Source organism: Musca vetustissima, unplaced genomic scaffold (genome assembly GCF_032173495.1).
Source record: "Musca vetustissima isolate MV318-11 ecotype Yass unplaced genomic scaffold, APGP_CSIRO_Mvet_v1 utg54033, whole genome shotgun sequence".
NCBI classification, from domain to species: Eukaryota; Metazoa; Arthropoda; class Insecta; order Diptera; family Muscidae; genus Musca; species Musca vetustissima.
The window spans coordinates 14,333-37,413 of record NW_026877083.1 but is presented as its reverse complement, the minus strand read 5'-3'; the positions used below and the strand labels follow the sequence as shown (position 1 = coordinate 37,413).

Below are 23,081 nucleotides of genomic sequence, written 5' to 3'. Positions count from 1 at the left end.
CGTCTAGTCAAAACTTTTTATTCAAAATTGATGAAAAACTGTCTTCGCTTAGTGGAGAACTATGTGCAATTGAAAAGGCCATAGATATAATGATTGAGGATGGAATCTGTACAGCAGCTTTATTTACAGATAGTAAAAATGTCTGTCTCCTGTTACAGAATAACTCTTCCAATAATTACACAGCATACAACATCATAAGACAAATTTCAAACTCTAATATACACAAAATAACATTTGTTTGGAAACCATCACACGTTGGAATTTCAATAAACGAAGCGGCAGATTACTTCGCCAAACATGCAGCTAACGCAGGATGCAAAATTGACTATTGTCTCTCAGTGACGGATGCTATTAAGCAAGTCGAATCATCTATGTGGAAAGAGTTCACGGATATATATAAAGAAATCTCCGGATCCAAAGGCATTTGGTTCTATCAATTTTTTCCAGAACCACCAAAACAACCTTGGTTCAAATCCTCTAAGATGAAACCTGCAAAAATAAAAATTATTAACGGACTCCTGGCTGGCCACACTTACACAAAAAAATACTTCCATCGAATCGGCATTGTGAATACAAATCTGTGTGAAGTCTGCAATACTATTGAAGATGAGAAACATATTATTTTTCATTGTAAAAAATATGAAATCCAAAGGAAGCAGTTTGCAATCTTCCACACGTTCAGCAACCTACAAGAGCTCTTAATGTCCAGAAACCAGCAACACATTGATGAACTTTTAATTTTTATATCAAAATGTAAAATTGATCTCTAATATACTTGACAACGTATCGAAGTACAAAAAAAAAAAAAAACAAATTATAAAAAAAAAATATTTATTCTGAAAATGAAATATTTTCGAATCCTCAAAATAAAATTCGAAAAACATGAATGAAAATCGATAAAATTTACATTCCCAGCAAAAAAAAACTTACCAAATAATGGGTTTAATAAGCAATTTTTGGCAATAGTAACTACTTACCAATCTGCCTACACACCCATTATTTTTACCTTCCTAAGAAGGAAGTACTTACTTAAAGAGATTCCTTAAGCGCATATTTAACTATTTATTTCGAAGAAATGAAAAGTTCATTAATATCTAGTTCTGGGGAAGCACTTAAAAAGTACTTACTGATATTTCGTATTTAAGTACATATTTTTCAAATAAAACCAGTAAGGAAAGTAGTAAAGTCGGACGGGGCCGACTATATGATACCCTTCACCACTATGGGTATATTAAACAGGACTATTAAGATGAAATTGGATGAAATAAAATATGTGATATTTATCTAAATGTGAATGTGAAACAAGACAGACATCACTCTAGGCTCAATTCAGTACGTTATGCCAAATTTCGTGCAAATCGAAGGATATATAGGGACTTTGGTGCACCATTTACCTAAAATCGGGCGAAACTATATATGGGAGCTATATCTAAATCAGGACAGATTTTCACGAAACTTGGCAGACATCATTCTAGGCTCAATTCAGTACGTTATGCCAAATGTCGTGCAAATCGAAAGATATATAGGGACTTTGGTGCATCATTTACATGAAATCGGACGAAACTATATATGGAAGCTATATCTAAATCTGGACCGATTTTCTCGGAACTTGGAAGACATCACTCTACGCTTAATTCAGAACGATTTCGTGCAAATCGAAAGATATATAGGGACTTTGGGGCACCATTTAAATGAAATCGGACGAAACTATATATGGGAGGTATATCTAAATCTGAACCGATTTTATCAAAACTTTGCAGACATCACTCTAGGCTCAATTCAGTACGTTATGCCAAATTTCGTGCAAATCGAAAGATATATAGGGACTTTGGGGCACCATTTAAATGAAATCGGACGAAACTATATATGGGAGGTATATCTAAATCTGAACCGATTTTATCAAAACTTGGCAGACATCATTCTAGGCTCAATTCAGTACGTTATGCCAAATTTCGTGCAAATCGAAAGATATATAGGGACTTTGGCGCACCATTTACATGAAATCGGACGAAAGTATATATGGGAGCTATATAGAAATCTGGACCGATTTTCTTGAAACTTGGCAGACATCACTCTAGGCTCACTTCAGTACGTTATGCCAAATTTCGTGCAAATCGAAGGATATATAGGGACTTTGGTGCACCATTTACCTAAAATCGGGAGAAACTATATATGGAAGCTATATCTAAATCACGACCGATTTTCACGAAACTTGGCAGACATCATTCTAGGCTCAATTCAGTACGTTATGCCAAATTTCGTGCAAATCGAAAGATATATAGGGACTTTGGGGCACCATTTACATGAAATCGGACGAAACTATATATGGGAGCTATATCTAAATCTGAACCGATTTTCTCGAAACTTGGCAGACATCACTCTAGGCTTAATTCATTACGTTATGCCAAATTTCGTGCAAATCGAAAGATATATAGGGACTTTGGGGCACAATTTACATGAAATCGGACGAAACTATATATGGGAGCTATATCTAAATCTGAACCGATTTTCTCGAAACTTGGCAGACATCACTCTAGGCTTAATTCATTACGTTATGCCAAATTTCGTGCAAATCGAATGATATATAGGGACTTTGGTGCACCATTTACATGAAATCGGACGAAACTATATATGGGAGCTATATCTAAATCTGGACCGATTTTCACGAAACTTGGCAGACATCATTCTAGACCTAAATGATTAGGCTGTACCAAGTTTCGTGCAAATCGAAAGATATATAGGGACCGTTTACATTAAATCGGTTAAATATATATATGGGAGCTATATCTAAATCTGAACCGATTTTTCCCAATTTCAATAGGGTTCGTCCTTGGGCCAAATAAGTGACTTGTGCCAAATTTCATCCAATTCGGATCATAAATGCGACCTGTACTTTGTTTACAATTTAACATGGACAGACAGACGGACAGACGGACGGACGGACGGACGGACATGCATAAATCGACTCAGAAAGTGATTCTATGCATATTCTCAAAAGGAACCATGGGTCTATCTCGATTATTTTTGCCTGTTACAAACATATGCACAAAGACATAATACCCTGTACCACAGTGTGGTGAAGGGTATAAATATGTACTTATGACTAGACCTCGGATTTTGCATATTGCATATTTTTTAATAATGAAGATATCGAAATTCTGATTGGACACAAATTCGTTTCAAAAGATTTAGAATTATTTGAAGGGTTCATATTTTTTAATTTTTTGCATATTTGCATATTTTGCATATGCACGAGATATGCAAAAAATATGCAAAATATGCAAAATATATGCAAAATATGCAAAATATATGCAAAATATGCAAAAAATATGCAAAATATGCTAGGTCGATATGCAATAAAAATGCAAAATATATGCATAAAATATGCAAAATATATGCTAAAATATGCAAAAATATGCAAAATATGCAAAAAATATGCACGGTATGCTAGGTCGATATGCTATAAATATGCAAAAATATGCAGAATATGCAAAACTATGCAAAATATGGAAAAATATGCAAATATATGCAAAAATATGCAAAATATATGCAAAAATATGCAAAATATGCAAAAATATGCAAAATATGCAAACATATGCAAAATATGCAAACATATGCAAAATATGCAAACATATGCAAAATATGCAAAAATATGCAAACATATGCAAAATATGCAAAAATATGCAAAATATGCAAAAAATATGCACGGTATGCTAGGTCGATATGCGATAAATATGCAAAATATATGCAAAAAATATGCACGGTATGCTAGGTCGATATGCTATAAATATGCAAAAATATGCAAAATATGCAAAAATATGCAGATTATGCAAAACTATGCAAAATATGGAAAAATATGCAAATATATGCAAAATATATGCAAAAAATGCAAAATATGCAAAAAATATGCAAAATATGCAAAAATATGCAAAATATATGCAAAATATGCAAACATATGCAAAATATGCAAACATATGCAATCATATGCAAAATATGCAAAAATATGCAAAATATGCAAACAAATGCAAAATATGCAAAAATATGCAAAATATGCAAAAATATGCAAAATATATGCAAACATATGCAAAATATGCAAAATATGCAAAATATATGCAAAATATGCAAGCATATGCAAAATATATGCAAAATATGCAAACATATGCAAAATATGCAAAAATATGCAAAATATATGCAAAATATGCAAACATATGCAAAATATATGCAAAATATACAAAAAAATATGCACGGTATGCTAGGTCGATATGCGAGAAATATGCAAAAAATATGAAAAATATAGGCAAACAAATGCAAAATATGTGCATATATGAGCAACATATTTCAGATATGCAATCATTTTTATCAAAAAAAAAAAATTCAGGGTAGTTTTCGAATTTGTGTGCTTTCTTTATTTTTAACCTATAGAAATCTAATTGTGTATGTATGCGTTTCATGGTTCAACTGTTAGATTTTTGGGGCATTATGAAAAATTTGCTAAATATATGTATAAAACATGCAAACATATATAACCGTTATATGGCGATATACTAAAACGTGGACCGATATATCCCATTTCCAATACCAAACATCCTAGGAGTAATAATAATATATGTGCAAAATTTCAAAGTTCTATCTTTAATATTGCGACCTAGCATACCGTACATATATTTTGCATATGTTTGCATATATTTTGCATATTTTGCATATATTTTGCATATTTTTGCATATTTTGCATATATTTTGCCTATTTTTGCATATTTTGCATATGTTTGCATATTTTGTATATATTTTGCATATTTTTGCATATTTTTACATAGTTTGCATATTTTTGCATATTTTTGCATATTTTGCATATGTTTGCATATTTTGCATATATTTTGCATATATTTTGCATATATTTTGCATATTTTTGCATATTTTGCATATTTTGCATATATTTTGCATATTTTTGCATATTTTGCATATGTTTGCATATTTTGCATATATTTTGCATATGTTTGCATATTTTGCATATTTTTGCATATTTTGCATATTTTGGCATATTTTGCATATGTTTGCATATTTTGCATATTTTTGCATATTTTTGCATATTTTGCATATTTTGCATATGTTTGCATATTTTGCATATGTTTGCATATGTTTGCATATTTTGCATATTTTTGCATATTTTGCATATTTTTGCATATTTTGCATTTTTTGCATATATTTTGCATATTTTTGCATATATTTGCATATTTTTCCATATTTTGCATAGTTTTGCATATTCTGCATATTTTTGCATATTTATAGCATATCGACCTAGCATACCGTGCATATTTTTTGCATATATTTTGCATATTTATCGCATATCGACCTAGCATACCGTGCATATTTTTTGCATATTTTGCATATTTTAGCATATATTTTGCATATTTTATGCATATATTTTGCATATTTATTGCATATCGACCTAGCATATTTTGCATATTTTTTGCATATTTTGCATATATTTTGCATATTTTGCATATTTTTTGCATATTTTGCATATTTTTTGCATGTCTCGTGCATATGCAAAATATGCAAATATGCAAAAAATTAAAAAATATGAACCCTTCAAATAATTCTAAATCCGTTGAAACGAATTTGTGTCCAATCAGAATTTCGATATCTTCATTTTTAAAAAATATGCAAATATGCAAAATCCGAGGTCTATTTTTTATTGTTTATAAAGTAAATTGTCAAAAATATTTTCAATATTACATTTCGATTTCAAACATGGCCTTTAAATGTAGGCTTTTTTAATAATAAAGGAAACCTAGGCTTAAATCAGTTATGACCCCGTTCGCCGAATGGTCCACATATGTTATGAATCGAGGAGATTATGTTAGCCTATATTGGAATCGGCCTCTTGGTCTCACAATTCTCTTTCCATACGCCTATGGAAAAATTTTATACGGTCAACACAATTTCGATGATTTAGTCTTTGGCCGGGGAATTATGTCTTTCAATTTTCTTTAAGAAGGCAAGAAAATTGGAAGACACTACACCATAGAAAAATAGATTGTAATTCACAACAACAGCACAAGGAGCCATGGCTGCATGTGGGAAACTTAAAATTAATCGTGACCAGGTCTTAAACTTTATTTTTCACTGACCTAAAACCGCCAATAACCCAAGAATACACAAATTCATTCCCCAAAGAATAGTTCTTGACAAAAATAAATTAATAATTGTTTTTGTTTATTTTTGTCAAAAACTTATTGTCAGCATGACAATTTAATTTCTATAACAACAATGTTGTTTATGTAAAATATTTGTTTGGATTGGAACATATTTTTAAAATTTAATTTTTATAACTGACATTTCTTAGAGTTATTGCAGTGTTGCCACCTCACACAAATAATTGATTGAAAACAAATATTTTTGTACGTGTTTTGAAATTTCCCATCACTAGAACTTTTGCAGCTGTTAGATGTTCTTACTTGGAATCCACATTGAAATATTCGTAGACAGTCCAACGCGTGCCGCCGTCTCATTCACTTGTACGTGGGAAGTTTCAACGTTATTTTTGCGAATATAATAAAATAGCATGGCCAATATTTGTGTAAAAACTCTTTTGCCGGCTAATCGTATATTGGGGGCTACAACCTCAACCATCTGCAGCCAACGTTCAAAGTAAGTGTAATACTCCATAAATTGTGTAGGGTGTATGTGCTGGTTAACTTGGTCAAAACACGATGACACCAGATGCTCGATGAGTGGAATGAATATCATCCATAATGATGAAATTGAATTGTCGAAATTGTCGTTTCGTTTTTGTGTGTGGCATTGGATAAATTTGTCTTTTGTTTTTGCCAGGCAAAGGCAAAGTAATGTTCTAATGAGATGAATTTCCATTAGCTACATGGTTTCGCATACATACATACAAATCTAGAACAAGAATATTCAATTTGACATTGTTTTGTTGCGAGTGAGTGGAGGAAGGTGTATGTTTTCCTCCACGAACCGACACAATATTTATAACCCAATGGGCTGTGTTCTTCGGTCATTCATTGCAAGGTCATTCAAAGTGCAAAAAGATGGGGAACTTGGCCAGCGGATGCATAGACATCAGTATGGAATAAAAGTGCTAACATTGCACAAAATATTGAGTAGACGTAGGTTTTTCATTTTTTTATTTTCCCAGTTCAGTGAAACTGTTGTAGAACATTCTATTTTAAAAATCTGTGTGAATTTTTATCTTTTGAAGGGAGGGAGGGGTGGCAAGTAGACGACTCTATTATGTGTATAGAAAGGTTACTGTTAAGAGCAGAAAAGCTTCCCAATGTAAATAATTCTACTACTATTTCCTTGCAAAATTTATAGTATAAAACTATATACAAAGCTAAAATTATACACCACACAACAATCCATCCAGTATATCATGGGAGAGCTATTTAGCATACAACGTGCTTTTTTACAATTGTTGCATGGGAATGAGAAACATAAGCAGCGGCAACCAACGTCGCACAACTTCTCATACATCATTGCCCCCTGCCGTAATAACTAACATAGCCACCTGTCTGACACGGAAAGTTTCATTGAAAGAAAACTAAATTTATCGCAGAGAAGAGAAATTATATAGGGTAAGTGGTACTAGTGCCGTCACGTACCAGTAGTCGGTATATTTTGTATATATATTCAAATAACTGAAAAAAACAAAAAAATAAATTGCTCAAGTTGAGTACAAAGTAATTAAAAAATAGATTATAGCATCGAAAAAATGCTATCGAAATAATATTAAAACTGAAAATATGCTAAACCTTTAATGCCATGTTCTGACGGGCATTCGAACAACGTAGTTCGCTCTCAGAATTACGTACATGAATTAACCCGTTCATACAACACTATTCTTAATTCATGTCATTAGAGTTTTTTTTATTTCAAACTTTTGTTTCTTGTTTTACACAAAAATGTTAACATATTTGCGTGAATCACATATGGATCTAAATAGAAAAAATAATTCTCTTTCTCCTGACTATAGTATGAACCTATATCTATTTACTTTTAATTCATGTTTTCCATTTTTTCTGAAAATATTGTTGCTATGAATAATTTTTTATATTTTCTCAATTCAAATGTGACATATAAAAAATTGGAGAATTTTTGTTTGGGTTTCCCCACATTTGTTTCTCGTTTTGTACGCTAATTAGAAAAAAAGGGAAGGAAAGGCATATTGCATTATGTAGATTAAAAAATTTACTTCCTTTTGCATATATAAAAACTAGACAATTTGTTACTTTTCATTCATCATTTTCAATTTTACTGAAAAAGTTTGAAAATTTCATAAATATTTTCAAACTGTCAAAATTAATTTATTTTTGATAAATACTCTCAATTGTTAGGGATGGGACAAAATTGTTGGTTATTCAGAGAGTGATTCGAATTGAACAACGTACAAACGTCGGTGTTCGCTCAGAAAATTTTGTATGGGGAACTAAGTAATTACTTCATAATTAGGGGTCGAACAACGAATGAGAGAGCGAACGACGCTTGTCTGTACATGGCATAAGTCAGGACTACTGGTATACTTACCCTAGTAACAGTTTTCTTACAATCGAATGATTGCCAATTGGAAGCAAAAGGTTACAACTCATCCCAATAACTGCAATACTGTCAATAAAGTAATTGTTTTCCCATCTCCTTATCCAAAATAAGGCATATTCCCAATTTTAAAGTTAGAAACGGTAACATTTTCTTCATAGAATAATGCAGTGTTGTCCAACGCTTTACGTTTTCATGAAAACAAACCACATGTATTCCCTCTTAATTTAGATTTGCCGTTGTTTGGCATATGCGGGAGTGTATTCTACCTATAACAATGTGTAACATAAGCATCTCTGAAATAACTCCGAATTTCCAGCATGTTCAAATGTGTTACACATGTAACTGGCTATAGCTCAATTATGATAATGATGTGGAAGCGTTAGATTTATTTTGAGGATTCAAAAATATGACATTTTAAAAATTTGATAATTTGTTAAACTGTTGCCCTACTACAAGAATTTACAAAAGTTTACTATTTTCTTCGATATCATAAAGGAAAAATTCTTGCAGGTTCAGGAACATACCATGTATGTTTTTCGATTAAATGGCGTTGACGATAGTAGCTGTGTCTGATTACTTTTCCAGTAACATTTACTTCAGAGTGTAAGCCGTTCCAATTCTTCTTTGCAATAATAATGAGAAAAGTAAACAGACAACATCCAGTAAGATTTTGCAAAATATCACGTAATTTCATTAAAATTGCTTGAAATGTTATTTTTAGACTGATTAGTCTGGGTTTATACATGCAACTTTTTTAAGCAACTCTCCGATTCTTTTTTGCATTTCTTCCCTCTTGTCACTTTTTATACCTCTCACTTCTAAGAACACACCAGAGTTGCTTACAAAAGTTGCATGTATAAACCCAGACTTAAGGAATATATTTCATAAAATAAAAAATGTTTCTTGACTTTGTCAAAATTTAAAATTAACGTTTGATTGGAATTCATCGAATTATGCTATAAATCTTACTGGAAGAAATTTCAGGGATGCAAAAGTTGGTACAATTGTACTAATTTTAGCACTATTTGGAAGTCAAAAATACAATAGCACCCCAATGACATATTTAGCACTATTTCTAAATTGTATAAAATTATTCTCACTTAAAAGTATTATAAGTGCTTAAACATAAAATATGGAATGAATCGCCATCCCCGCTGTCGTTACGAATGGATGAATTTGCCGCTTCAAAATTCAGTATTCCCGATCAGATTGATAAATTCAGTGAATATATTAATATTAATTAATTATTATTTCTGTAACTGTTCTATGGGGGAGATGATTTTTCAATGTTTCAGGAATAATTCGGTACAGATATTCATGTTGTTTTTAAATACTCAACAACTCGATGGCTTTCACGTCAAGAAGTTGTTGAAATAATTTTGGCGCAGTGGGAATCACTTTAATATTATTTTACACTAAATGATTTCGAAGCTGATTCCCAAAAGTTAAGGCTCTATTCTATTATTTCAGAATTTTCAAACCCTTTTTACCCTTTTTACAGATTAAAAAGTTAAGGCTCTATTCTATTATTTCAGAATTTTCAAACCCTTTTTATATCCTCCACCATAGTGTGGAGGGTATATTAATTTTGTCATTCCATTTGTAACTCATCGAAATTTTCAATAAGTATTGATCAGGGTAAAATTCTAAGACAATCTAGCCATGTCCGTCTGTTGTAATCACACTTCTGAAGGAATTGAGATAGGTCGTCAAAATTTTGCATAGAGTCTGCAGGCAGGTCAAGTTTGAAGATGGGATATATCGGTCCACGTTTAGGCATAGCCCCCATAAAAGGGTACAACCCAATTTTCGATATTTTGGGGTTCTTGAGCGCGCTATTAAACCGAATTCGCTGAAATTTGGTACACTGGGTCCTTTTTGTTACCAAATGTCGCCACTAAAAATTGTAAATATTGAACCACTTTTTCGGGTAGCCCCCATATAAGGCATCCCCAATTTTCGTTATTTTCGGGGTTTTGAGCGCGTTTTCAACCAATTCGCTGAAATTTGGTACATTGGGTTCTTTTTGGGTATCAAATGTCCTCACTACAAATAATAAATATCGGTCCACTTTTTCTGGTAGCCCCCATATAACGGTACCCCCAATTTACGGTATTTTGGGGAGTTTAAGCGCGTTTTTAAACCGAATTCGCTCCCAAAAATTATTAATATTCGTCCCCTATTTAGGGTAGTCCCATATAACCCCCTTTTTATATTAAAATAGTTATCTGATTTTATATTGTATTGCATATTCCATGCGTTATTAGTATAAGTCCACGCTTTGGGGTTTTCATTACAAATTGCTGAAATTTGTATTGGGTGTACACAATTGTTTACATAAACCGGTTTCTAGAATTATCGGTATAGGTTCACTTTTTGGTATGTTCCCTATATTTTCATTTCAAGTATCTGCCAGTATACCTATGTAGGTGTTTTTAAGTTTTCATTTTATCCATGTGTATATAAAAATTAATTCTTAATGTGTGTTTTTATTAATTGTTAATAAAAATAAAAATTTTGTTAAAAACATATAAAAAGTACAATCGGACTGAAAAAAGTACACTTTTTATTGAAAGCCAGTACAATTTGAATAATTTCATTTCGCATCCCTGAGAAATTTACCCAATAATAAAATGGTAATGGTAAAAAGTTGTAGATTCTTGCAGTACGGGAACAGACCAACTATAAATTTAAATCATGTATGTTGGAATCCAATATTTTGAAATTCAAATTTCCTATATTGAACCAAAATATTAGTATCTAGGGAGAATGCAAAGCTGTGTATAATCGTTCAGTGTCTTAGGCATCTAACGAACTGTAGATGTCAATTACGATGAAGCTTTGAACATCTGCAAACATCCACGATAGTGGGGTCTACCATCCGATACGACGCACGTCTCACTGTCAACTTTCACTGCCTATTTTTCCTTGAAATAATGTACAATCAATTATATTTACCTTTAAAACATAATTTTTAATAAGCGTTTTAAAAAAAATATAAACGTTTTTACTACACACCGTCTAAAGGAAGGCTTGCCGACTACAGTATTGAGGTACTTCCATATTAGGTGGTTTTTACAGATTAAAAAATTCTGAAAAAAAAATAACAGAAAATGGAAGAAAACAACGTGGAAAAATCTACTATTTTAATGTATGAATGGGAATATAATTGAAAGAGAGTAGTTTTAGACCTATGTATATTTTAGATTGGATGTATATGGGACAATATAAATACTGAATGAACTAGAAATAATATGACTCACTGTCCAATATTGCTAGATGCTGGTATAAGATTATATTGCATATCTTTAGCGCTTAGGAGACGGCCTGTTGATGCAAGGATTTCCTACGAGGTTACTATTGTCTTGAATGCCTATACTATATTCTATATGCTCATAATAATTTGCATAGAAGTTTACTTTGCATGTAGTAAATATTTAAAAAATAATACAATGTGACTTCTCTAAGCATTACCATCACAACACATTTCAATAGTTGTGGATTTAAAATCTGGTGGTACATCTCGACCGAGAGTCGAGATATTTAGCTTAACAAGTAAGCTAAATTAAATTAATTAACAGTAGCCATAGTCCAGGTTAAATTCTGTTGGCGGTATTCCTTTTAACACACCACATTTGATTATTGCAATTGGTTTAAGAATTTCATTTGGACACATTTCACGAATATCTCTATTTGATAAATGCACTCTATCTCTCAGTTTGTTTGTGTTTGCATTAATTCTCGTACTTGTGTAAGCTTTTCAGTCTCTATTTTGTTAACAAATTATTGTTTCAATTGTTATGTAAATTATAATAGAGACCACGTTTTAATCGTGACGCGATTACTTCCTACTTCAATCGATTACAAAGTGTTAGTGGAATATATAAATACAGTATTTTTCGGTTAATTGGCCCTACGGTTAATTGGTTTCCACGCTTAATTGAACCACATGATGGGGCAACAAATATTTCATAGGAAAATACATGTAAATTTTCTCGGATATTTAAACCCTGTTAATTGATTTTCCCCCTTAATTGGATCAAAATTCATGTCATCAAATATGACATGAGATAAATATATAATAATGAGATAAATAAATATAAATAAATATACTTAGATATATATTTCTTCCATATCTTATGAAATTTTAAACTATTCATGCATAAAACGATAAGATTTATATACCAAAGGCTATTCACTGGTTCACACTAGATTTGCTTTTTTTAATGTTTTTCTAAAACCAGTAATATTAGAATGCACTTGTCAAGCGGTCTTATCAAAATTTCGTACAATACATATATATTTGTAGTTTCCGTACGCTATAGTAACAAATATTCATGCCATTATTACAAGTAAACAAATATATTTTATTGTCTTAGATGTTGATAGAGCGAAATATTTGTTGTTTTTTTATTTATTTATTTTTTTCAAAAACTGAATGATACAAATATTGTATACGTCACAGAATATTGTTGTTATAATTACTTTTTAATATATTATTTATATTATTGAACCATGTTGACAACAACGTATTTTTTATTTGCTATCAGTTTTAATGGTCGTGAACGTACGTCTACTGTTATCATTTGACCGGTATTTTGTCGCTATACCATAAGCAAATGCAATTTTTTTAAAAACATGTTAATAATTATTTGTTTATAGCAATAAATTATTTATAATATAATAAATTATATATATTTTTCATAGCAATTCTTTGAAGGATCTGCAAATTAAGAACTCATGGTCAATGATCTGAGATTTTAGACATTTTACCAAAATTTATACATTTTGTATAATCTTGCATCTCAAAACCAAAAACGTTTTGTGCCTATTGCTATCTTCAAACCCATTTCTTACAAAATCCGAAGTTAGCCAAAAGTTATTACGCACGATTATGTTCCAATACCACCAGTCAAAAACATAGACAAATTTCTTATCATCCATGCAATGATTTGAATAAAATACAAAATATTGTGAAATTCATATAACAAATATATGTATATGGATATTGTATAAATTATGATATTAATCATGGTATTGATGAATATATAATATATTTTTCTTAAAGGCTGTATCACAGGTTTGTAATGGAAACAAAAACCAGTTTTGGTTCTTATGATGACACTACTAACAGAAGTTACGATTATTGAAATGTAGCAGCTAAACGTTAATAGCTGAGAAGACTGTGGGTAATGAGGGCATATGTTTTTTTGTCTTATTTTGCAAGTGTTGTGAGAATATATGTAAAAAATATTAAGTCGGCAATACTGATAAAATTGTTTAACTAACAATAACATATAGATAAGAATAATAACTCTTTAAAATGACTGAGGTTTTTTATTATTACTTTTTATCGTACAAATATAGGTACTTCTATAGCTTTTATTTTCTCAATATATCTTTGATTTATTTTGTTTTTAATTTATTTTTCATATATAAGAATTTAGGACAAATGACCATGCGCGATCTCATTGAATATAAGATGACAGTTTAGCTTTGAAAATTATGTTTAGTTTGAACAGAATCTATACCATTTCGTGAAGCCATTTCATTAGTAAGCATCTCTCTTCTTAGATCCTTTAAATATTACCACACCATATAATTCATGCTGATATTACAATGGAGTAAATATGTTTATTGTTGTTTTAAGAGGTATTTAAATCATTGCTTTTATTTATTGCCTTTGGATTTTTGGTCAACTGAGAACTAAAGTGTTGACATATAGGGACGATGTTTTTGTTCGATAAAATCCTACCAAACGGTTCCGACTCTATGCAAGGAACTCTGGCACAAATGTTAGATTGTGGCCTCGAAATAGGGCAAATCCTCTGAATACAAAATCAACCAACAAAATCATACTTCAAAATTTCCTCCATGAAATGAGAATGGTGTGGCTTTGAGTACTTTCGCTTGACGTGAAAGAGGAACTTCGAGTAGAGCATGTAAAGAGAGAGGAAATGGACATGTAAATGTCATGTTCTTTTACTTGAACTTCGATTACATTAATGTAACCATTCCAAGTGAATATACCGGTATTATTGGAAGACATTTTGAGCCCGAAATTATATAAATCAATAAATTTACAGATGGCTTACATACTCTAAATTTGAAATTTTAGGATCCATCATTATAGATGTGGCAACCTTCAGCTACCAAATACAGATTACCCAAGACAGATAACCGGTATTGCGCAAGCACATGCATTTTTGCATTTGCATAAAAACGGGAATTTTCTCGATCTCTTTCCTGTCGGCAGCGATGCAGTTCACACCTACACAACTCATCTCGATAATTTCCTTATTTCATATTTGTCAAAGTTAATTTAAATATAAGTTGTTTTATATTAATTGAAACTCGCGTCATTTTGATTTTATTTAATTGGGTAAACAAACGTAAGTCCAAATCAATCCAAATTGGTGACCCCGAGACAACACAAAAAAGAAATGACAACAAACAATTTATCAACGGCATCCACCGTGGCTATGCAGACCGATGACGATGATCAAGGCCAAATGCCAAGAAGCAACGCCAGTAATGTATCCGCCATTTATGCCCGTTTGCCATTCCCAGAAATGTGTTACACGAATGTCGAAGCCTGGTTCGTTTCAATGGAATTTTGGTTCAGTGCTTCTGGCATAACCTCTGACAAACAAAAGGCCGCCACCGTGCTTGCCGCACTAAAACCTGAAATTATAGCGCAGTTGGTCGAGGTTATCACATCTATGCCAGCATCCGACCGATTCGAATACATCAAGCGGAAAATTATTGACCATCTTGCCGACAGCGAACAGAGACGACTCAACCGACTCCTGTCTGAAATGCCATTAGGCGACAAAAAACCTTCCGAGCTTTTTTTCGAAATGAAAAGAGTAGCCGGCAACTCGATAGGAGAAACAGCACTCAAAGGTCTTTGGATCAAAAGATTGCCAACTTTTGCGCAACCTGTGGTAGCAGCGTCAAATGGTGCAGCAACGGAATTTACCAAAATAGCTGACTCAATTGTAGATGCCGTGTCACCATCACAGGTATGTAAAGTGTCCAAAGACCACGCCAGTGACATAAGCGAGCTACGCACAGCTATAATGGATTTAAGTAGAAAGTTCCAGCAATTTACCATGCGGTCACGTTCACGATCTCGAACACATAACACTGCTCGTCACCGTTCCCAGCATCGACAAGCTTCACCCGACGGCGAAACCTCAAATTTAGACGAGTGCTGGTATCATAAAAAATACGGACGTAATGCAAGGAGATGCCGCAGCCCGTGCAAGCATAAGCAGCGGCAAGCGCACGCTGTCACAGCGCACCCTTCAGATTGACTTTTTAGGCCAGTGGTGGATTCCAGCGAAAAATCCCCCACTAAATGCCATATTTTTCGCCTACAAGTTACCGACAGATGGTCCCAAAAAATTTTTTTAGTTGACAGTGGTGCTGACGTATCTGTGCTTCCTCTTTCTTCTAAATCTTCTAACATGTCCCCAACGGCTGTCACATTGTATGCTGCCAACGGCTCCCCGATTAAAGTTATTGGTGAAACGCGCTTAAAGTTAGACCTTGGTTTAAAGCGAAAGTTCTATTGGTCATTTGTCATTGCCGATGTGACGACGCCAATAATAGGATCAGACTTCATCAAATATCACGATTTGTTGATCGATTTGCGCCGTAATCGTCTCATAGACAACATCACCGGTCACAACTCCCAGCTACAGCTACCATCGACCTCAAAAATCGCCTGTATTAAACTGTTTTGCACAAACAACCCGTTTGCAGATCTCTTGCACGAATTCAGCGATATCACGAAACTCTCGACTTACGGTACCAAAACAAAATCCACCATTTTTCATCGAATTGAAACGACTGGCCAGCCCACTTTTTGTCGTCCTCGCAGATTGTCCGTTGAAATACTTGAAGCAGCAAAAAAAGAGTTCAATCTTCTCACCGAAGCAGGAATTTGTCAACCGTCTAAAAGTAATTGGAGCAGCCCATTACATATGGTAAAAAAAAAAGATGGGTCATGGAGACCGTGTGGAGACTACCGCGCTCTGAATGCTCAAACTTTGCCCGACAGATATCCTCTACCGTATTTGACTGACTTCCAAAATAATTTAAAAGGCAACAAGTTTTTTTCAAAAATCGATTTGCAAAAAGCATATCATCAAATTCCTATTCATCCGGATGATGTTCCGAAAACAGCCATTAGTACTCCATTTGGATTGTACGAGTTCAACTGCATGACATTCGGCCTGCGAAACGCCGCACAGACCTTTCAACGACTAATCAATGAAGTGTTTAGAGGCATCGATTGTGTGTTCCCGTATGTCGACGACATATTTGTTTTCTCTGCCACCTTAGAGCAGCATCGTCACGATCTTCGCTTGGTATTTCAGTGTCTTCGGGAAAATCGACTCGCCATTAATCTAAAAAAATGTGAATTCGGAAAGTCAGAGATTACATTTCTTGGCCACCTTGTTACTCCAGATGGAATTCGGCCATCCCCCGAAAAAGTCGTTGTAATAAAAGAGTACCCAAAGCCGATGACAGCGCAAGAGCTTAAAAGGTTCATGGGAATGATCAACTTTTACAGAAAGTTTTTGCCGCATACCATCGCTTATCAAGGAGTTTTACAAGGCATGATATCGGGTAACAAAAAAAATGACACAACACCACTGGTATGGTCTCCCGCCACCGAAAAAGCGTTTGAGCACTGCAAAACCGAATTATGTAACGCAACGCTACTTGCTCATCCCGTACACGGCGCAGAATTAGCAGTCTACGTTGACGCATCAGACACAGCCGTTGGAGCAGCATTGCACCAAAAGGTTAATGGCAACATGCAACCATTAGCGTTTTATTCCAAAAAGCTAACGGAGACGCAGCAGAAATATTCAACATACGACCGAGAGTTAGCTGCCATCTACCAGGCTGTTTGTCACTTTCGCTACGCAATTGAAGGACGCCCTTGCTACGTAGTTACCGATCATCGCCCACTAATATTCGCCTACAAGCAGAAGATGGAAAAAGCATCTCCCCGTAGGTTGCGCCAGCTCGATTTTATTAGCCAGTTTACAACTGATTTTAGACATACGCCTGGACGGGATAATTCGACTGCTGATGCCCTGTCTCGCATAAATACCATACATAACAACCAAAATCAAGCAATCGTCAATTTGAAGGAGTTAGCAGCAGCGCAAAGAGAGGACAATGAACTGCATGATTTAATAAAAAATCAAGGTACGTCCCATAACTCATTGACATTAAAGTATTTGGATATTTTAGGATGTGATGAACAAATTGTGTGCGATACTTCAACTACTCGAGTTCGACCATACGTCCCAAAAAGTTTTCGGAAACAGATACTTAATTCATTACACAACTTAGCTCATCCTGGAATTCGTGCTACAACCTTATTAGTTACTTCGAGGTTTGTTTGGACTGGGATGAAAAAAGAAATTGCGAGCTTTGTCAAAACATGTATTCCATGCCAGCGATCAAAAACGCAGCGTCACACGAGATCAACACCAGACATGTACGAGCCACCTACTGAGCGTTTTTCACACATAAATGTTGACATCGTTGGCCCCTTTCCACTATGTGAAGGGCAGCGATATTGTCTCACCATAATCGACAGATTCACGCGTTGGCCTGAAGCCGTTCCATTACCCGACATGTCTGCCGAATCCGTAGCAAAAGGACTGCTAACCCATTGGATTTCACGATTTGGAGTTCCACATCGAATAACCACCGACAGAGGCCGACAATTCGAGTCCGCGGTTTTCGCTGAACTAATGCAAACGATTGGAACTACTCATTTACGAACTACACCATATCACCCTCAGGCAAACGGCTTAATAGAAAGATGGCACAGGACATTTAAATCTGCCATTCTATGTCATGATTCATCAAAGTGGATGTATCACCTTCCAACAATCTTACTTGGCCTCCGTGTTGTGTATAAAGCTGACATCAAAGCATCACCGGCAGAGCTAGTGTACGGTACTACCTTAAGTGTCCCAGGAGAATTCTTCCTCAAAAACAACTCTTCAAGAAAATCTAGCGACTTTGTAGTGGAATTTCAAAATTCGATGAAAAGCATTCAACCCACTCAGACATCACACCACTCTACAAATACAACATTTGTTTCAAAAGATCTCCGGTCAACTACGCACGTTTTTGTTCGCAATGACTCAATTCATCCTTCTCTGACTCATCCTTACGATGGCCCGTATATTGTTTTAAAACGTTTTCCCAAATATTTCACATTACTTGTACGTGGTCGAAAAACCAATATTAGCATCGATCGTTTAAAGCCATGTTTTCTTCCTGCAACAGAATCTGCAAGCTCACATGAGCAAACAACAATTCATCCATCACCAAATGATCTCGTGCCTAGCATTCCAAATATACCAGAAGACATCACCAGCCATGCTGGCAGTGTAGATTCGCCGTTTCAAGATTGTCCTGCCGATACCACACATGCATCTGAGCCATCAACCACACCGACCGTTCAACCTGCGACCAAAGCTACATCAAGTGGAAGGCGAATAAAGCTCCCTGTAAGATTCCGGTAGCCTTTTCCACCGAGGGGAGTGATGTGGCAACCTTCAGCTACCAAATACAGATTACCCAAGACAGATAACCGGTATTGCGCAAGCACATGCATTTTTGCATTTGCATAAAAACGGGAATTTTCTCGATCTCTTTCCTGTCGGCAGCGATGCAGTTCGCACCTACACAACTCATCTCGATAATTTCCTTATTTCATATTTGTCAAAGTTAATTTAAATATAAGTTGTTTTATATTAATTGAAACTCGCGTCATTTTGATTTTATTTAATTGGGTAAACAAACGTAAGTCCAAATCAATCCAAATAGATTTCGATTCATTGACAACTCTTCAGACAATCAAGTCCGTTGTTGCATCAGAACAATATACGATATTATAATGTTAGTCTTTCTTGGGGTCCTGTTTATTGCAATATCAAAGGGAATGTCGACCCGCGTGGGGGGACACTGTTCACCATATCCGTTGATCTCTCATCCTTTGATCTAACCTTACAATTAATACACTTAATAGCTATTAAGGTTTGTATATTGTTGTCCATAATTTTTAAGCTTGAAAATATAAAATTCCGATGACCTACAAAGCAGTATAAACATTTCGTATATTTATTTACTTATCTTAAAAAAATCATCTAAATAACTGATTTGTTATAGCAAACCTCCTTTGGACAAATGTTCAAATTTCAATTCTAATCAAAAATAATAAAACAATATTAGTTTGAGTCAGATTAACTGACAATATCATTTAAATTCAAAGGGTACTATCTGAAAATAAATTTATTTTGTTGAACTGACCATTGATAATGACATACAGTCAAACTTCTCTATATCGAATAATGATTATTTATAAATAACAAGAGCAAAAAAATTTCTGTATGAAGAAGTAAGCTGTCCTATTATAGGGAATAATGATTAATATATAGGAAATTATAATGTATAATTAAATTATAAAATTAATATACTGAATATTTTCAAATAATTGCAGATCATGGTTCGACGGTGTGAAAATGGGTCCACCCGATGCCATTTTGGGCATTACAGAGGCATTCAAAAGAGACACAAATCCTAAACGTATCAATTTGGGTGTGGGGGCCTACAGAGATGATAATGGCAATCCCTGGGTGTTGCCTAGTGTTATTAAGGTAAGCCGTAACAAACAACATCAATGGACCCAAAATCATTAATTGATAATAATTTTCAGGCTGAACAACGTGTCATTGAGAAAAAATTGAACAAGGAATACGCCACAATTTTAGGTATCCCTGAATTCTACAACAAAGCCATCGAATTGGCCTTGGGCAACGATTCACAAGTTTTACACGAGAAACGTAATTCAACCGCACAGGGCATAAGTGGTACTGGAAGTTTACGTATTGGTTCGGCTTTTTTGAGTAAATTCTGGGATGGCAATCGCGAGGTGTATGTACCTAATCCAACATGGGGCAATCATGTACCAATCTTTGAACATGCCGGTTTGCCCATTAAGAAATATCGTTACTATGATCCCAATACATGTGGTTTGGACTTCAAGGGATGTTTGGATGACATTAGTGTAAGTAGTTTAAGATTTTTTAAGATTACTTTTCTGTATTTATTTAGAATATTCCATTTTGTAGAAAATTCCAGCCAGATCAATTATTCTGTTGCACGCCTGTGCCCACAATCCAACTGGTGTTGACCCCACCAAAGAACAATGGTTGGAACTTTCGAAATTGATTAAGGAGAAGAATTTGTATCCATTCTTCGACATGGCTTACCAAGGATTTGCATCTGGTGATATTGATCGTGATGCCCAAGCTATACGCATTTTCGAATCGGAGGGACACCAATACTGTTTGTCTCAAAGTTTTGCCAAGAATATGGGTCTGTATGGTGAACGTGCTGGCGCGTTCACTGTTGCCTGCGCCAATAAAGAGGAGGCTGATCGTGTTACATCACAAATTAAAATTTTGATTCGTGCCCTTTACTCAAATCCACCAATCCATGGTGCCCGTTTGGTTGCGGAAATTTTAAATGATGCTCAATTACGCAGCGAATGGCTGAAGGATGTCAAAGTTATGGCTGATCGTATTATCGATGTTCGCTCCAAGCTAAAGGACAACTTGATTAAGAACGGCTCAAAGCACTCTTGGGATCACGTTACCAATCAAATTGGTATGTTCTGTTACACTGGCATGAAACCCGAACAGGTTGATCGTTTGGCCAAAGAATATAGCATTTACTTGACTAGAGATGGTCGCATTTCAATGGCTGGTGTTACCACGAAAAATGTCGAATATTTAGCCAAGGCCATGCACGAAGTCACTAAATAAGGTGTTATTCCAGCAATTACAATGAAATTCAATATACTTTATTGTAAGAAAAAATTAAATAAGAAACAAATATTTAATTTTAAGACTAAAATGCACTTATTTTTCTATAAGAGAATTTGCACCGAACGAAACCTGTAAACAAAAAACAAAAAATTATTGTTATCTATTAAAACGCTGAATAAATATATATTTTTTTGTAGTTTAAAATCATTTTTATTTCATTTATTGCGTCCGATATTAAATAAAAAAACAATTGTTTCTTTTAATCCACAATTATTTACTCAAATCCACCAATCCATGGTGCCCGTTTGGTTGCGGAAATTTTAAATGATGCTCAATTACGCAGCGAATGGTTGAAGGATGTCAAAGTTATGGCTGATCGTATTATCGATGTTCGCTCCAAGCTAAAGGACAACTTGATTAAGAACGGCTCAAAGCACTCTTAGGCTCACGTTACCAATCAAATTGGTATGTTCTGTTACACTGGCATGAAACCCGAATAGGTTGATCGTTTGGCCAAAGAATATAGCATTTACTTGACTAGAGATGGTCGCATTTCAATGGCTGGTGTTACCACGAAAAATGTCGAATATTTAGCCAAGGCCATGCACGAAGTCTCTAAATAAGGTGTTATTCCAGCAATTACAATGAAATGCAATATACTTTATTGTAAGAAAAAATTAAAGAAGAAACAAATATTTAATTTTAAGACCAAAATGCACTTATTTTTCTATAAGAGAATTTGCACCGAACGAAACCTGTAAACAAAAAACAAAAAATTATTGTTATCTATTAAAACGCTGAATAAATATATATTTTTTGTAGTTTAAAATCATTTTTATTTCATTTATTGCGTCCGATATTAAATAAAAAAACAATTGTTTCTTTTAAACTAAATGAAATATACAATTGTTTACAAATTATTTTTTTAGTTTAGAAATATCAACGATACAAATTGAATGTCTCGGAGGACCTATGGAGGAGTACAGTAATAAAATAATTGAAGTTTTGGTTGGTTTAAGTTGTAGATACGAGTAGAAGGTTTCAGAATGTTCACGATAGGTGGTTGTAAGATCTTCAGCCTGGATATTCCATAGGGACATATATCGATTGTGAAAAATTTTCACTTTCACATTCTAGGCTTATTCTGAATGCTTGTGTTCCTTTTTATTTAATTTTGACATGTTATCTCCCCAAATTCTTAAAGTGGCCAATTATTTTATGATATGCTCCTTCTCCTTTACTTCGTCTCTCAAATCATTCACACGATAAATTTGAAAGAGAAAATATTTTTTGTAGCTTTTTATTGTTCTTTCATAATTTTTATTTGGATTTTCCACTGTTAAGTGGCTCATCAGGCAAATTTGGGTTTTCCATAATTATTATTTTTTCTGGAGAGACAGATCCTCACACAAAATGTTTTTAATTCGCCTCCAAATTGCATCAAACTCGGCTTAAATATTCCTTATTGCCTTTATGCATTCCATGACAATATTTGGTTGAGCATGCATCGTTATCAAGAGGATTTCCAATGGCATTTTCTTAGTTGTTTTGTAGTTAAAAATATGCATACAAACACTTTTAATATTCGAAGTCATAGAAAAGGTATTGTGTAGATATTTGTCATAAAAAGATGTAAAATTTGCG

At 33.9% G+C, this 23,081-nt stretch overlaps 1 protein-coding gene across 1 annotated transcript; it reads left to right on the top strand.

Moving 5' to 3' along the window:
• The first annotated feature begins 6,548 nt into the window (after nucleotides 1–6,548).
• LOC133321624 (aspartate aminotransferase, mitochondrial-like) lies at nucleotides 6,549–21,446 on the top strand. The gene is made up of 4 exons (XM_061530707.1): nucleotides 6,549–6,651; nucleotides 20,108–20,264; nucleotides 20,324–20,674; nucleotides 20,739–21,446. Exons 1-4 carry the CDS (start codon nucleotides 6,566–6,568, stop codon nucleotides 21,432–21,434), a joined length of 1,290 nt encoding a protein of 429 aa, XP_061386691.1. The 5' UTR covers nucleotides 6,549–6,565; the 3' UTR covers nucleotides 21,435–21,446.
• Nucleotides 21,447–23,081: the final 1,635 nt, after the last annotated feature.